Source organism: Oryx dammah, unplaced genomic scaffold (genome assembly GCF_014754425.2).
Source record: "Oryx dammah isolate SB20612 unplaced genomic scaffold, SCBI_Odam_1.1 HiC_scaffold_19, whole genome shotgun sequence".
NCBI lineage: Eukaryota > Metazoa > Chordata > Mammalia > Artiodactyla > Bovidae > Oryx > Oryx dammah.
The window spans coordinates 21949643-21967343 of NW_024070203.1; the positions used below are offsets into that span (position 1 = coordinate 21949643).

At 44.0% G+C, this 17701-nt stretch overlaps 1 protein-coding gene across 2 annotated transcripts in view; it reads right to left on the reverse strand.

Annotated features, from left to right (window-relative positions):
- The window catches only part of EFR3A (EFR3 homolog A), an 83683-nt gene extending 69255 nt beyond the window's left edge, over positions 1 to 14428 (reverse strand). Inside the window, exon 1 of one of the 2 annotated variants that reach the window (XM_040262120.1) lies at positions 14160 to 14428. In XM_040262120.1, coding sequence (XP_040118054.1) covers positions 14160 to 14169 — 10 coding nt within the window. In that variant the 5' untranslated portion in view covers positions 14170 to 14428. The remainder of the gene's footprint in view (positions 1 to 14159) is intronic. The other variant, XM_040262121.1, reaches the window with a different exon arrangement.
- Positions 14429 to 17701: the final 3273 nt, after the last annotated feature.

Genomic DNA, 17701 nt, shown 5'->3' on the forward strand with positions numbered 1-17701 from the left:
ACTTTCACAATCCAGCAGCAAATCTACATGTAAAGCAAGTCCCAGTTTTGAAGCTACGGCCCATTTTTATTTTATAAAAGTAAGGCGGGAATCCTTTGCCTTATTACAATGCGGGCATACAGAGGGAAAAGCCCAGTTAATTTTCCCCTCGACAGATTAAAGCACTCGTTTTGGAATTATGGCAATCTGATACTGGATGATTTTAGACTTTTAAACTTAAAATATGGAGAAAGTGATGGCACCCCCTTCCAGTACTCTTGTCTGCAAAATCCCATGGACGGAGGAGCCTGGTAGGCTGCAGTCCATGGGGTTGTGAAGAGTAGGACACGACTGAGCGACTTCACTTTCACTTTTCACTTTCACGCATTGAAGGAAATGGCAACCCACTCCAGTGTTCTTGCCTGGAGAATCCCAGGGACGGGGGAGCCTGGTGGGCTGCCGTCTATGGGGTCGCACAGAGTCGGACACGATTGAAGCAACTTCAGTTCAGTTCAGTTCAGTCGCTCAATCGTGTCTGACTCTTTGCGATCCCATGAACTACAGCATGCCAGGCCTCCCTGTCCATCACCAACTCCCAGAGTTCACTCAAACTCATGTCCATCGAGTCGGTGATGCCATCCAGCCATCTCATCCTCTGTTGCCCCCTTCTCCTCCTGCCCCCAATCCCTCCCAGCAGCAGTCTTTTCCAGTGAGTCAACTCTTCGCATGAGGTGGCCAAAGTACTGGAGTTTCAGCTTCAGCATCATTCCTTCCAAAGGAAACCCAGGACTGATCTCCTTCAGAATGGACTGGCTGGATCTCCTTGCAGTCCAAGGGACTCTCAAGAGTCTTCTCCAACACCACAGTTCAAAAGCAACAATTCTTTGGCACTCAGCTTTCTTCACAGTCCAACTCTCACATCCATAAATGACTATTGGATTCCTTAGCAGCAGCAAACTTAAAATGTAAGTGTAAGCTCTAATTTCTGACCTATAATAAAGGGGTTAAAAAGAACTAGAATTTCAGAATCTTGCCACTCATTATCTTTAATTTTAGCATTTCTCTTAATAGTGCAATTTATCAAATTATGAGTCCTAATGAATCAAGACCTGGGAGAAAGGAAAGACTGGGCATCCAGGAGTTGACATTTAGAATCACTGTTTGGGTAATCTGTACCATTTTTGTTTCACATAAAGATTAAGTCTTACCATATATTTAATATAGGCAAATTTAATGGTATGCAAATTATATATCTTAAAAAAGCTTTTTTAAAAAGTCAATTATTTCCATCAGTATACTTACTGCGACCTTAATAAGTATTTGTTATACTATTGTCCACAATGAAAACCTGGATATTAAACAAAAAAAGATAAACGTAGGGCTTTCTGTAGATTTTTAGCTAAGGTCTTAATACACAAACACACACACACCACCAAATCCAATTTCCGCCTAAATAAGTTAAGGCACTGTAGTCCAGGAAAATAGACCCTCAAATCCTAAATCAAAAAGATATCCACTTGTCACCATTACAAATACAAAGAATCCACCATAGGCAATGACTAGGATCTTTCTCAGTGAACCACATTTGAGTTAATTAAAAATCTCTGAATATTTCAAAAGTAGGATATGAGTTATTTCAGGCAAAATCCAAAACAGCATTAAAATTCCTCAACTGCTTAAATATTAACATATTTTTATTTCCTCATTAGTCAGAGAATAACAGAAATGTTAAATCTGGCTGCATGCAGCGGGAGGGTGGGGTGCTGTTTGTAACTTCCGAAATTATTTTTAGAACAAATACATTCAATATACCAACAGCCTTGATTTTTCTTACAGAGTTCACAACACCCACAGTGTCTATGCCATATGCTGAAGATTTTCATTCCAATTGAGATGATTAATTTTTTTGATTAAACAGTAAAGGAAAAAACTGGGAGCACTCTAGTTATATACCTAAACAGAATATACTTTTCTCTATCTTAAGTTTGAAGACAGCAAAATGTAACAGGGCTTGCTGATGGGGCCAAGCCAACCATGAAGTTTATTTTCACAAAACTAAGCTACTAAGTTAAACCTTCAAGGTTCAGTGCTTGACACAGTCTCCCAAAACTGCCAAAGAAACCACAGAGATTCTAAACATTTTGTATATACTCCAGAGGAGACTTTGGTAACACAACATCAAAAGCCTGGACTTCTTATACTTTATTATACATGCAATGGTTCCATGTTTTATGTTAATCAAAACTCTAAGAAGGCCATCTAATCTTTTCTAATAATTTTTTTAACGACTCATAAACCAAAATTTGATGCTACCTAAGATTTCAACCTATTACCGTATCTTCCTCGAGCTCAAAGTTAAGACTTATAGCAACAAGTGCATGGAAGAAATAAAAACGCAGCCACTTTCTGTGGCATCAGACACAAAGGGAGAGCCTGGAAATCTGTACAGCTTGGAGTATTCATGTTATTACTGCAGCTACAAAGAGGAACTACTCATCCTGAAAATTAAAAGTGAAAGCCACTACAGTCCATGGCATTCTCCAGGCCAGAATACTAGAGTGGGTAGCCCTTCCCTCCTCCAGGGGATCTTCCCAACCCAGGGATCGAACCCAGGTCTCCTGCATTGCAGGCAGATTCTTTACCAGCTGAGCCACCTGGGAAGCCCCTGAAAATTAAAAGGGGAACAACAGAAAATCATCTCATTTTTATGGAAATACTCAAATTCTTTATCAAGGCTGAATCCAATGCAATTTTAGATGGAAAAACATGAGGAACTGGTGGAATCAACTACTGTTCCAGCAAAAAGTGCAGCAGCCAAACCACATTTAATTACAGTCGCCCTTCCCTCATGTTCTTGAAACCACTGGATACAAAGCTTTTACAACTGTTCAGCCCTTATCCAGTATGTTGCTGTATTCCCTATCAGGGTAAGCAACAAAAAGAGCAACAGTATTTCTTTGTTGCTGAAAAGAGGACAGAGCCCATTTACTCCAGGACACTGAGTAAACCTGCAGAGAGCAGTGCGCAGGGAAGGGAACAAAGAGGAGCACCATTTGCAGGGAGGAGAAGGCGGTGATCCACACTCAAGGAGCTGTCTGAGGCTCCCCGCTCCAGTCTCCAAATGGCCCCTCATTTCTTTTTTCTGCATTGTACCTGCCGCAAGCAAATTCAGTTCTTCTATGAATTCACATGACGGCGAGACTCGAAAAAGAGAGAATGGGATGAGAAGCTACTAATATTCGAGATCTAGATGAAATTTTTAGGTTACACATGCGGGGCTTCCCTAATTTCTACTCTTAAATTGCACAATTTAGCTTGTCTGCCCAGGAAATACAGAACAGTTTACATACTCTCAGCCTAGCATAATTTGACAATTTCTTCCCCTAGCTAGGAAGCAGTGACAAGACAAGTGAATGGCTTAAGTACAGGATAGACAGTACATACCACAGTTAAGATGTATGATCATCTTTAAGGCCCAAAGCTTTAAAGTAAATTTTTTCCCCTAACATTCCATAAATTATCATTATCAAAGCATCAGATCAAACAGTAAGAGACTGTCTAGCTTCTTTTTCTTGCTACACTGAAATGTTTCCAATGCTTCTACAACCAGATGGACTGTCCTGAGTTTTACCCAGTTATTGCATGCAAGCATTTGTTCAATGGCATTTTGTTTTTACTCTTTACAACCTATCCTTTAGTAATTTCATCCACAGTTACTGCTACGAATGTACCCTGAAAGTCCTGTATGGCACCACACACCTATCATACCCTAAAAAGGACTCACCTTCCATCTTGATCCTCCCAAACCGCTCGTCCTCCAAAAAGTCCCCATATCACACCGGAGCACTTCACCCCAACGACCAAGCCTGAAATCTGGGCGTCAATCCTGACTCCTCCCTCCACCCTTCACCCAACTAATCCTATGAATTGTACTTTCTCAACAACATTCAGATTTTACACTGCAATTCATCCTGCTGTGCGTGTGCTGTTGCGTCCTCCTCTTTGCGATGCCACGGACTACAGCCCACCAGGCGCCTCTGTCGCTGGACTCTCCAGGCAAGAACACTGGAGGGGGTGGCCATTTCCTCCTCCAGGGGGTCTTCCTGATCCAGGGATGGAACCCTTCTCTGCTGCATCTCCTGCCCTGGCAGGCAGATTCTTGACCACTGCACTGCTGGGTAAGCCTGCGACCCAGGTTCAAAACCCGCCACTCAGTCCGCTGTACCTTAATAACCTCTAATTGCTCTCCTTCCTACCTCACTCACATGTTCCCATAGCAACCTCTATTTCTCTTTTAGTAATTTGAGTCACTCTACAAATATACACTGAAGATGTACCATGAGCTACCAACTATACCAAAAACTATATGTACAGTAGCAAAGAAAACCAGGATTCAGTGCCTGTAAAGCTCTCTGTCTGCTCAGCACTTGTCTTCCTCACCAGACTAAGCTTCATGAGGGCAGAGATGATGTCCAGGAAGATGCCCTCGTGTCTAGTGTGAGGCACTGCTATGCCCTTGGCGCCTACGGTAACCGACACACATCAGGTGTTGATAAGCAGGTGTTACTTAAAAGAAAATTACCAATTATATAGATGGCCTCAAAGCTGTCACGTGCCCAGCCCCAATGACTTACTCCAACTGGCTGCTGGTTACTTCCAACTGTGTGACTCAACCCAAATTGTCTTCCCCAACCCACACTCCTCTGAAACGACCCAGGCCAAAGACATCATCTGCCACTCACCTTCTTGCGGGCTCTCTCTCAACTCCAAGCACTGTTCTCAGGGAGCTTGCCATTTCTATCTTTGTGTCAGAGCTATTTACACAAGGTTCTATAAACTGGATCAACTTTTTACAGCTAGGGACTGCTTTATTCACCTCTATACTCCCCAAGCCTTGTACATGTAGGCACTACAATAATCTGCTGAATGAATCAGTCCCTAAGAGAAATCCAACAGGAAAATAAGAAAAGCTGAAAGAGAATATTTGTGACTCTAAGAGTATACTAACAGTGCCTATGACTGAAGTGACTACAAGGAGAGATGAGACAGCTCCACTCTCAGAGTGCATGAGAGCAAAAGCAGGTCAGACATCATCACTAAATGCCTCTGTTTTTGCTTCTAGGTTCCTAAGCTTTTGATTCTAAAATATCTCACACTCTTGTTAGAGGGCATATTCTAATATCTAAGACCATAAATTACAAACTCTAAAAAAAACAATATTATTTACCTCTTGAAACAGAGTGCAGAATTTCACCAACAAGACAAAAACAGGGCTGGCCCAGCTGAGGCAGGATCAGGTAGAGAGGCCACCTGCTGAGTCCCCTCCGCACCCTCTCCACACAACAGGCCCTCTTATGCTTCCATGGAAGACACTGGGGAAACTCAAGCTCTTCCGGCAGCTCAAACTTGCCCTGTGTCAGACTCCAACACGGATCAAGAGCAACATGTAATGCTCAGAAGCTAACACGGGAACACTGTGCCGGGGATGGCACTGTAGTAAAGCTAATACCAACAGACCCACCTGGGGCAGACGCCCATGTTTCTTTCCCCAGACTCCTGGACCCAAGCTCTTCCATTTCAAAAAGACGGTGCTCTAAGACAAACCTGTGGCAGCTTGCCAAAGGCACTCCCATCCTTGGAAGACCACGCCAAGCAGCAGGATGGAACCAAGGGAAAAGGCAGCAGGGAACAGATCATTTAAGTCTGTTTCTGTTCCGGGCTGTGAAGTGAAAAGGAAACTGGGCCCCTGAAGTTCACGCAGTGCAGCCAGCTAAGAGAATGGGAAAAACCCACCGAGACCCAGACCCCAGATTTCAGTTACTACGCATGTGCCTGGAGCACCCTCCACTGCGGATGCCCTTTTGGAACCAGGTGGAATAAAGGCCACAATCCAAGTAGCGATTCTGATTCCAATCACACAGTCATTAAGTCATTCCTACCTCTAAAGCACAGTGACATAAAGTCAACTGCATCTATATCTCCCCGAGAGTTATTATCCTGTCCCATTTAACGGATCAAATAGTTAATAAAAATACTTATAACTAAGTTCATAAGTCAACGTATGTCATAAACAGACCACTCCTTATGACTTCCAAGCTGGCACCTGCTGCAAAGTTTATAAGGCCCCAGGAATTGACTATGGCAAACTTGAACATCTTACATTTCATTTTCAGTGCAACTACAGCACAGAGAACTTTGTAACGAGTAGCCAAGACAGCTGTTCAAAAAGCCAATTAAATAGCAGGGGTATGAAGAACACTTAGAATTAGCCAGCAAACTAGTGTAGCAAAAATACCCTGGAGCTCAGGTAATGAAAACAAAAAGATACAGCTGAATAACTCACCAAGAATAAAACCCAAAATAATAGCATTGGGGAGAATGAAAGTCCTCCTGAAGACTACAGAGCAAAAGGCTTAATGCCTATTTTTAGAACAGAGCAAACTCTTCATGCAGAGGTACAATGAAAAAAACCTGAGTAGTGATTCTTTAATAAAATTAGAATCATGCTGTCTAATAATACGCAGAAGGGAGACTATGACAGCCTACATGGAAAGAGGAGTATTAGTATTGATAGTAGCTCCTGCTGAATTTCAAGAATATGTGAGAACAGGCTCATTTCAAGAGTGGAGCAAACCTGGCAGATAGAAATGATGAAAGAATTTTGACAGGTCTGACATATTAATCATAGGAGGGATTGCCAACATTCATTCAGTGATGATACTTCCACAGAACTGTGCTCATTCTACAACACACAATCATTCGGGGAAAACCCTACAAATTGCTGATAAACTGAAGTCACACAAAGTGGTTCATCTCAACCTTTCAGGTTTTCACAACCGAAAACAACACCTAAAAGATCAGAAATTATTTTTCCTTCCTTTCAAAATAAAACAGCATGATAAACATTTGCTATCACCTAACATATCAATAACCTCAGATATGCAGATGACACCACCCTTATGGCAGAAAGTGAAGAGGAACTCAAAAGCCTCTTGAGGAAAGTGAAAGAGGAGAGTGAAAAAGTTGGCTTAAAGCTCAACATTCAGAAAACAAAGATCATGGCATCTGGTCCCATCACTTCATGGGAAATAGATGGGGAAACAGTGCAAACAGTGGCTGACTTTATTTTGGGGGGCTCCAAAATCACTGCAGATAGTGACTGCAGCCATGAAATTAAAAGAGGCTTACTCCTTGGAAGAAAAGTTATGACCAACCTAGATAGCATATTCAAAAGCAGAGACGTTACTTTGCCGACTAAGGTCCGTCTAGTCAAGGCTATGGTTTTTCCTGTGGTCATGTATGGATGTGAGAGTTGGAGTGTGAAGAAGGCTGAGCGCCAAACAATTGATGCTTTTGAACTGTGGTGTGGGAGAAGACTCTTGAAGAGTCCCTTGGACTGCAAGGAGATCCAACCAGTCCATTCTGAAGGAGATCAGCCCTGGGAGTTCTTTGGAAGAAATGATGCTAAAGCTGAAACTCCAGTACTTTGGCCACCTCATGCAAAGAGTAGACTCACTGGAAAAGACTCTGATGTTGGGAGGGACTGGGGGCAGGAGGAGGAGGGGACAAGAGAGGATGGGATGGCTGGATGGCATCACTGACTCAATGGACGTGAGTCTGAGTGAACTCCAGGAGTTGGTGATGGACAGGGAGGCCTGGCGTGCTGCGATTCCTGGGGTCTCAAAGAGTCAGACACGACTGAGCGACTGAAGTGAACTGAATAGCAAGAGCAATCAGACAGTAAATATGCTATTTCCCTAAGCCATAAATGTACATACACACCCAATGGACACTATCTCATCAGTTACCCAAATTCTTTTCTATGGGCTAAAGGAAGAACCAGTTCATGGCAATATTTTGTTTCATTTAGGTTTTGTAAAAAATTATGAAAAATTTGAAAAAATTATGCTAAAGTTATAAAAATCTTAAGCATTCTTTTTTCTGGTTGTGGACTATATGCCAACTGTAGAAAATCTGGAAAACATAAATTACACAAAATAAAAACAATTTATAAACCCAGTGCTTCTAAAAGTACCATTTTTAATGGCTGTATGGTATTTTTTTTGCCAGGATGTTCTATATTCAATTTGCACCACTTCCCCATGATTGAATATTAAAGTTTCTGGGTTTTTACTATTTTACCAATATTACTGTGACATCTCAGTGCAGAAATCCTGGCGCAGTTTATGTTTTTCATCATTTCTTATAGATTCCCAACAGTAAAATTACTGGGTCAATGAGTAAACGCATTATCAGAGCACCTGATAAAATACTGACAAATTACTTTTCAAGAGTTGTACCAATTTAAAGTTCTGCCTTAAAAAAAATAAATAAATAAAAAATAAAGTTCTGCCTTTTCTATTGTACCTCACCACCACCTTCGCCTATTATTGCTAAAGAAGTGATTAAAACTTGTATCTTTGGTAATGCGACAAACTCCGAATGATTTCAGTTTTTAATTAACGTTTATTAGTGAAAATGAATCATCTTTCCCCAAGCCTTGATCAATCATTTCTACTCAGACGTTGACAAGCATAGGTGTGTGCTTTAACCATGGAAGGCTGATGGTATTTTGCTCTCTGATTTGTGTAAATACTGCAAATACTAATCTCTTATAATTGATATTAACTTTGAATCCTTCTTCAAATCTTTAGCCAGATTTTTATAATACTTCTATCCTATACCTCTCCATCCCCCATACAGACAGTATGAACTTATGTAGTTGTCAACACCCACCCAGTATTCAGATCATTCCATACCAAAGTTAGGCTATACAATAGGTAAAAGATGCTTTCTCCTAATAATTAGTGCCTTCATCTGACTCAGGGACAAAGGACCTCTGCTTCCCAAAAGACAGAGTATTCTTTTCTTTTAGAGAAGCACGTGTGGGCAGCAGAGGGGACAGAGACTATACTGAAAATCACATCCTGAAAAACCAGAGAGATGGCAGCAGCTGTTTTTCTGTAAAGTTGTCCCCTCCAAATCACCCCAAGTGGGAGTCTGGGCAGATCGAGTCTCCCCAAGAAGTTGGGCTTCCTCCTCCTACCTGCCCCCTACTCTGGTGGGATGGCTTTGGTAGGGGCTCAGAAGTGGACCAAACTCCTGAGATGGAACCGTGAGGGATTGGGCGGAGGGAATCTGCTTACTCTGGTTCCCCAGAGAAGTGTGACACACCAATCTCACTTCAGGGTCAGGAAAGAGCCTGCCCTGACCCAAGAGGTCACAGCTCCCTGGATTGGGCCTGTAGGCCGCTTGGGCCTGCAGCCTGAGGTCATCTCTAGGGAGCAGACTGCAGGGCCCTGGATGGGAAAGCAGGCCAGGCTGTGGGCAGACCGTGGTCAGTAACATTCAGTATTTAGACCAGTGGTTCTCAACCTGGGGACAGTGCCCCCGAAGGGGACAAGTGCCAGTGTCTGAGGACATTTCTGGCTGTCACACTTTAGGAGAGCAAGGACTACAACTAGCTTCTGGTGGGGAGAGGCCAGAGACACTGCAACATAAACCACAATGCACCGGACAGACCGAGACCACCCAACAAAAAAAGATCCAGCCCAGGGCATCAACAGAGCGAAAACTGAGAAACCCCGACTTAGAGTACGTCTGCAGGCCTCCACTGGTATTCTTTCTCTCAGGCCTGGCAAGTATTTCAGACAGTCCTGCTAAGAATCTAATCATAAACTATAAAACCTTTCAGAACAGTTTTTATGGGGAAAAAAGTTATTTCAAGTTATAATATCTAAGAAGCACTTTTCTGACTCCAGTTCGAATTTCTTCCTTTAGTCAATATTGACAAGTACCTATGATGTGATCAGGCAGAGTGCTAAACAGAAGAAACCGTGTTAAAAGAAACTGATAGGATCTGATGGTAGGTTCCACTGCTGCTGCACCCAGAGCAGAGCGCTGCAAAGTCACAGGCATCCAGCTCCACACTTAGTGGCATCAGGCTGTTACTTGACTTCCCTGAGCCAATCTCTTTGTTTCTGTAACTGGTCACATAGGACCTTCCTCAATGTGGGAGACAATTAAATAAGATCATTCCTGTAAAGCACAAAGTATATTGCCTGGTATACAATCAACATTCCATAAACAATTTCTATTACTAAGAGCAAATTTTAAGTTTTTGTAAAGTAACCAGTAAGTTGGAAACTGCCAACATGCCTACAAAACAGCCACTGCCTGTAAGTGTGACAGTTGGAAGACAATTTCAGTCACGTTAGTTGCACAGCATATTAAATCTTGCAAATTCTGACTCCTTCCTCCTTCTCCAGTCTCATCTCCCACCACCTATATTATCTTCAATGCAGCCCCACGTCCCCATGAGTGGGGACAGATGACTTCTGCTAGTAACCCAAACAGTATCAGGCCAAAGGTCGCTGTGAGAAAGAGAACTCTTCAGCTGTAACTCTGACAAGATATATAGGTGCTGGGTGGGAGAGAGAGAAAAGGGGGTGAGGGGCAGGCAGGGAGAGAGAAGGAACAAACAGAATGCTCACACACCAGGTGCAGGTCAAGTTTGCTTATGTTTCTAAACAAAAACACTACAAACAGCATTCATCCTCCACATCACAATTCATCTATATTCTGCAGTTATTTCAAAAGAATGGATTGAAAAATAAGTCAAATATAATTAACTTCATCAACGGGAAAAAACCAAACATGGATGGACCATATTACCACAGCCTAACACATGTGGCCAAATAGTAATGCCGATCTAAATGAGAAAAGAGCACATTAACCACAAATAATCACTGAAAGTACAGCATAGAATGATTAAGACTGCAGTTTCCCTTAGCCAATATACAATAGGTTTTCATATATTAAAAAAGAGCACATTCAATTGGACATTTTACTCAACTGTTTCAAGACAAGTTATCTGTCGGCTAAGGGGTCCCTTTCATATAAGTAGTTTACTAAAAACTTTATGTCTATACTTATATAACCAAAAATCTACCTAGCATACCACTGGGATCCCCAGTATTCTTCCCTCAGATTCTGGTGACAAGACAGAAGCAAAGACAAAACTGCTAAATATTTTTATAAGTTCACACATATCTGATGTAAATTTTGGCCAAGACCATTTTTGCCTTAGTGTAACTCCAGAGGACATTTTTTGAAAAGATAAACTATTATCAGCTTAGCTATAGAAAAATAAACATTATCTATGCTCATTGTGATTATGGATAGGAACCCTAACCCCAACCCAACCCCCAGATCTGTGTTCAAGTCCTGGTTTTACTCCATCTGACTCTAGGCAAGTTACTGAAACTCACTGAGTCCCAGTCTCCTGATACACAAAATAAAATAAATAAAACGACCGGAATTAAGAAGCGTTAACATGTCTTCCACTCAAACTCTGATTCAGAATTTGGAAAATCTTCACAATCAAAATGTTTCTTAATGGTCCTTGGAGTGGAGGACGACGAAATAAAGGCCTTTAGAAAAACGACGTGACAAATTACAGGGTTGTAGGTTTGAAAAGACCGCTTAGTGAGACAGTCTTGAAATCTGTGCTTAGTGACTGTTGCAAACTACTGCCTGAATACAGTGACAAGACCACAGAATTGTTCCTGTGCTGCAGCCACTTCCTGTCAGACGCCCTTCCAGGTAGCTGCTTTCTGAAAAAGACCTTTTTGGATCTTCTAAATAACTCTGATGATGTGACTGCTAACATTCATGAGACACGCTGTCACTCTGCCTTCATAGGCGTGCCATGTTCCACTAGATTCTACTCACCAATTCCAGTTTCGATGACTGAGAGAATCAACATTCCAAGTAAGCAACGAAATAGCAGAAATAGAAAAATTCTTTGACTTAGAATTATAGAGTCTGAAAAGACCCTAGTGATCATCTCCAACACTTTCATTTTACAGAAAAGCATTACATTTATTTCACTAAACCCTTAAGGATTAACTAGCTGAGCATATACATGAGCCTCTTAACTTGCCTGACACCAAAAAGAAAAACACACTCGCTTATTGGGGTGGGTAGGTGTTCCTAAAAAGTCCCTAAACAAAATAATGATTTTGCAGAAATTACTTATTCTACATGCAGAATTTCTGAGAGGTACTAACGTCCACTGTACTATCCCAGCGATCTTTGTGGTTCTGGTCACAAAAAGAGAGAAAAAGGCAATTAGAAACACAACTGACTTCACATGGGTACCACCAATCAGTATCATACTTTGAATCAATCACAGAAACCGTACCATAATAAATATTAACAATGACAGACAACTCAAGTAGTTGACTTCCTTCCAATCAGGTCATGAATATTGTATTCTTAACTCTGCAAAGTACACCATGGCTCATCCTTGTGTCATTTTGCATTGTAAATCACACAACTAAGAAAACAAACAAACGTTTCCCATGTCCATTCTATGAAGCTAGATAACCCTAAAACATAATAAAAAATAACAATAATTGCCACTTTACCAATAAATTCCACTTGAAGTCCTAATTTTCAAGAAAGGTATCCCCTCCCCACCCTTTGCTTTCTAAGAAAGTAGATTCATGGTGGTGGTTTACTTGTTAAGTCATGTCCCACTCTTTCCACTCCATGGACTAAAGCCCACCAAGCTCCTCTGTCCATGGGATTTTCCAGGCAAGAATACTGGAGTGTAGATTAGCACAGTGCTAATTCACTGAATAATATGAACATGAATTTAGGAACAATAAATTGACAATAACAGTGATGAGGATATTCCTCCAGTCGGGCTGAGTAAAATTAAATATAAACTGCTGACATATGAACGTGTGCGTGCTCGGCCGCGTCCAATTCTTTTCGACCCCCCACAGACTGCAGCCCACCAGGCTCCTCTGTCGACAGGATTATCCTAGCAAGAATACCGGAGTGGGTTGCCATTTCCTCCTCCAGGGCATCTTCCCCATCCAGGGATGGCGCCCACCTCTCCTGCATCGGCAGGCAAATTCTTTATCACTGAGCCACCAGGGAAGCCTGCTGACACGCATACTGGATACAAAACCCAAGTAGATCAAGGTTAGGAAATCTGTGTTAAGAGGACAAAACCCACCTTATCCAAACATACAGGAGAAGTTGTTAGTCATCTTTACATCAAGACTGTTTAAACATATGCAACAGCGTTATATAAACCTTTCTAGTATCAGGAGATAATGCCTCTTTACCCACCACTGGACAAAAGCAGCATGTGAGGCTGACCTGGAAATCCAGTGTCCCATATGTCTACAAAAATAAGGACAGTTAGGAAACGTTATGAATTCTAAGAAAGAGGAGCTAACTGGAAACATGCTGCCAAGTGTTTCAGGATTCCACATTATGAAATACCGTGCTCACAAGAGCCCTACCCCCCAAAAAATTCTCAAATCAATCATCATCAATGCTTTTCCTCCGCGTCCAAAACCTGGAACTACCCTAGTCGACACATACCTAAGCCAGGCCCCTGGGTTTAAAGAATCACTACTTGGTGATGCTCTGGGCTCGTTGAAACATTGGTCGTTGGCAGTGTTGTAGTATATACACCCTGTTTGCCCAAAATGCCTCCCCAACTGTCCAGCGATTGTCAAACTTCAGGGTTCTTCCGTTTAACACGGAGGACACAGATTCCGGGGCCCAAGCTCCGGGAGCCTTATTCAACGTGTCTAGGGAGGGAGACCTTAAACCCTCCTTTTCCAACCGGTTGCCCGGTGGATCGGAAGCCCGGTGGTCCAACACCACGGGGCACCCGAGCCTGACAAAGTTTCCCAAGGAGTGCGCCTACTTCAACCAGCAGGACGTGTCTCAGAGGAAAAATCCAGGCTTGCCGGGGCTCGGGCGTCGTGGGCAAGCGCTCCGGCAGAGGCTGGGGCGTCCCCACCGGCGACGCCCGTCCTCGAGGAAGTGAGGAGGCCATGGCGATGGGGAGTGAGTTCTCCGCCTTTGCAGGAAGTCCCTGCGCTTTGCTGGACTCTGAAGTCCTACGGGGCTGGCTTCTGGCAGCTCTGCCGCTTCCGAAGCCGGGCGCCCTGCGCGCTCGGGCGTCGGTCTCCCGCTCCGTGCAACGGGCTCCCGCGCCGCCACCACCTCCGCCCGCCCACTCCCGGGGAACCCTAAGCCCAAACGAAACGAACTCGGCCGGTCGCGGGCACTCCCCGGCCCGGCGACTCCCGGAGTGCGCGCCCAACGCTCCCCGCCCGGCCCGGCCCGGCCCTCGGGCGGCCACTCACGGGTAGGCATGGTGACCGAGCCGCGCTCGCCGCCGCGCCGAGCCTCAGCGGGGCCGCGCCGCGCGCGCCGACCGCATCACGACGGGCCAGCCGCCCGGGCCGCGGAGGCCGGGACGAGGCGAAGGGCGAAAGGCCGAGGGAGCCAACACAGACCTCCGCCACCACACAGGCGGAGCGGGTAGCAGCGGGGCCCCGCCTGCGCAGTCCCACGCCGGAGGACGCCGGGGCGTCCCCACGCCCTGACGTCAGCACGTCGCCGACTCCCGGCCCCTCCCCCCCGCAGGGCGGTGGCACTCGGAGGTGGGAGGGGCGGCATGGGGGTACTTGGGGACGTGCGGGAGAACTGCGCAGCGCTTTGGGCATCCTCAGACTTCGCTTTATTGTCAAAAAGGAGTGGTTTGAGTCACATTCGTTTTCACGAACCCTTATTCGAGGTGCACTAGCAACAATTTTTTTCTTAGCAGTTGCACCTGTTTATGAGGTTGTGCGACCCCATAGGACACGACTGAAGCGACTTAGCAGCAGCAGCAACAGCGTGAGGTTATGAGCTAAGCAGGATGGCCTTGAATGAATGCATCTAGTACCTGTAGGGTTTTTCTCTTCTAAGCCCTTGAACTTGCAGTGCGTCCTGTATTCTCTGGAAGCGTGATTTATTTGAGACGCCCGGAGGTCCTCCGGGGCGATGGCTGCGTCTGTTTTGAGAGGACAGAAAATGTAATTTCCTCTTGCTCCTCGGATGACTTTCAGAGAGATTTCATGCCTCTGGAGTTACTTTCCTCCAGAGACAGAGGTTCTGTCCACTTGACTGAGTCATTTTTCCTGACTCTCTGAATGTCACTGGTAATTGATGTATCTAATTGTCAACGGCCTAAGCTGGTACTTGGAGCCCAGAGCCTTCAGCAACCCACATATGCTCTGCTAGTCCTTACAGGAGTGGACAGCCTATGTGGAGAAAGAAATAGGAAACCCACAGGGGTCTCAAACGGTGTTTCTCAAAGTGACTCAGGATTGTTTCTTGTGCCTGAATTACCTGGGAATCTATTAAAAATCGAATTCCTGCCTTCCTACCTAAACCCGATGAATCACACATGCGAGTGATTCAAGTATATATTTAACTTTGAAATTCTTTGTCTTTGAGGGTAGTGCCAACATTCTGGTTAAGAAATGATGTGCAGTACGGAAAGGAGAAAGGTGAAGATAAGAGAGGGCAGGGCTTGAGGGAAGTTTGTCTTGAGGTGGACTTGTGAAAAAGCAGAATTAGCAAAAAAAATTTGAACTAGCAAAGACCTGGACAGCTCTTAAAGAGACTAGGGGAGGGTAGAGGGCAATTTAAAGTGAGTCAGGAAAGTAGATGAGAGGAGAGTGTACAATCTGTATGTAGGAGACTGTTTCTTGCTAACGGTAAAGGCCAGATTACCAAGTACTTGGTTTTCTTTCAAAGCCTTGCTGCATATTTTTAGCATCTGTAATATCTTTCCTGTTCCCAGATACCTTGCCCAGACTTTCAGACGGTAAAGTGTCTTGCTTACAATGCGGGAGACCTGGGTTCAGTCCCTGGGTAGGGAAGATCCTCTGGAGAAGGAAATGGCAACCCACTCAGTACTCTTGCCTGGAAAATCCCAGGGACAGAGGAGCATGGTGGGCTACAGTCCGCGGGGTCGCAAAGAGTCGGACACGACTGAGCGACTTCACTTCACTTTACTGTAGCAGTTTATTCACTGAATCCTAATTAAACTTTTATACATGCTTATATTCCACCACTGGACTGTACACATTTCAGAAAATGGCAAAAACCATATTTGGTTCCTATGTCTGTATTCCAGCCTGGCGCACAGTAGGGGGGCTTGTTGTTGTTCTGTTGTTCAGTCCTGTCCAACTCTTTGCAACCCCATGGACTGCAGTACCCAGGCTTCTCTGTCCTTCACCATCTGGAGCTTGCTCAAACTCATGTCCATTGAGTCAGTGATGCCATTCAACCATCTCATCCTCTGTCATCCCCTTCTCCTCGTGCCTTCAGTCTTTCCCAGCATCAGGGTCTTTTCTAGTGAGTTCACTTGTCGCATCAGGTGGCTAAAGTATTGGAGCTTCAGCTTCAGTATCAATCTTCCAATGAATATTCAGGATTGATTTCCTTTAGGATTGACTGGTTTTATCTCCTTGCAGTCCAAGGGACTTCTAAGAGTCTTCTTCAACACCACAGTTCAAAAGCATCTAAAACATATTAATTTAACAACTATGTAAATAAAATACATATTTATTCAACGGATATAAAAATAAAGCAAGTACAATAGAACTAGTTACTGAACAACTTTACATGCAAATGTGGAACTTTTCCTTTAAGAATCTAGGTTTTTTATAAGGACAATATCATTACATGATCAGGAACAGCTTTTCTATGGACCAGACAGCATGGCAGAGGAACCATGGAGGGGAGACCTCAATTTTTATACAGAAGGAAGTATTGGTGGCTGTGGAAAAGGAAAGGGCTGAATCTTACTGCAGAAGCAGACTCCCTGGCATTTGCTGTCTGCTGACTTGGGAGCAAAAGTGAGGCATATGTTAGTTACGTAACTCAAAGTTTGGAGTAAGGAAACGGATGGGGCTGGAAGAGCAGGAGACAACTTGGGAAAGAAAGCTGCTTTAGGGAGGGGGTGTGAAGAGAGGATGTGAGTTTCTTTTTTACGTATTAAGCTTGAGATGACGTCCAAGAGAAACATCTGAGCAAATAGATCTGAAGGCAGCTGGCATACCAGGTGGAAGGCAGGCAGAGAGATCTCAGAGAAATTTGGAAATCTTTGGCCCAGGGACAGAAGCTGAAGTCAGGAGTCAGAGAAAGCCTGCTGAGGGAGGGTGTGGAGCCAGAATGACAGAGATGGAGGAGATCCAGAGGGCACAGTGCCCCAGAAGGCAAAGGAGGATACGCTGCTGAATGACAGACATCTCTGCTTACATTGTTCAAAAAAGATACAAGTCCCAGAGGCCCTGGATTTTTTTGCCCATAATGGGTTTGGGTTTTTTGGTTTTTTTTTAAAAACTCCCTCTTGGTCTTTTGGTTTTGTATCATTGCCAGAAATAAAGTCAGCAGCCAAAGATCCTAAGGAAGGGACAGCTGAAAGTCAGGAATGATGATATCACAGATATCAGATCACATAACCTAAGTGTTATGCCTAAGTGTTTGCCTAAGTGTTTGCCGAAGTGTTTTCCAAGTTAGTACAAGTGGGTTTTCAGTAAGTGTTACTGAACAGACCTCCTTTCCCTATCAAAATCTTCTGGGTCAGGTTCTTCCTGTGTATCACCCCTTTCCTCACCTCAATTTCTAGAGGACTGATTCTTCCATCACCTTCTTTAGTACTTGAGCTAAGGGTGTTTGCCGGTCCTGAACCTCTCGTGAATACCCTTCCTATCCCTTCTGTGCCAGTGCTCCTCTCTTGAAGTCGAATTTGGACTGGTAGGAACTGGAATTTATCGATCTCTGTGTCCCCACACCTCTCAGCTCTGATTCTTACACACTGCATGGGGCCAACACAAAGATGAGCCTATGC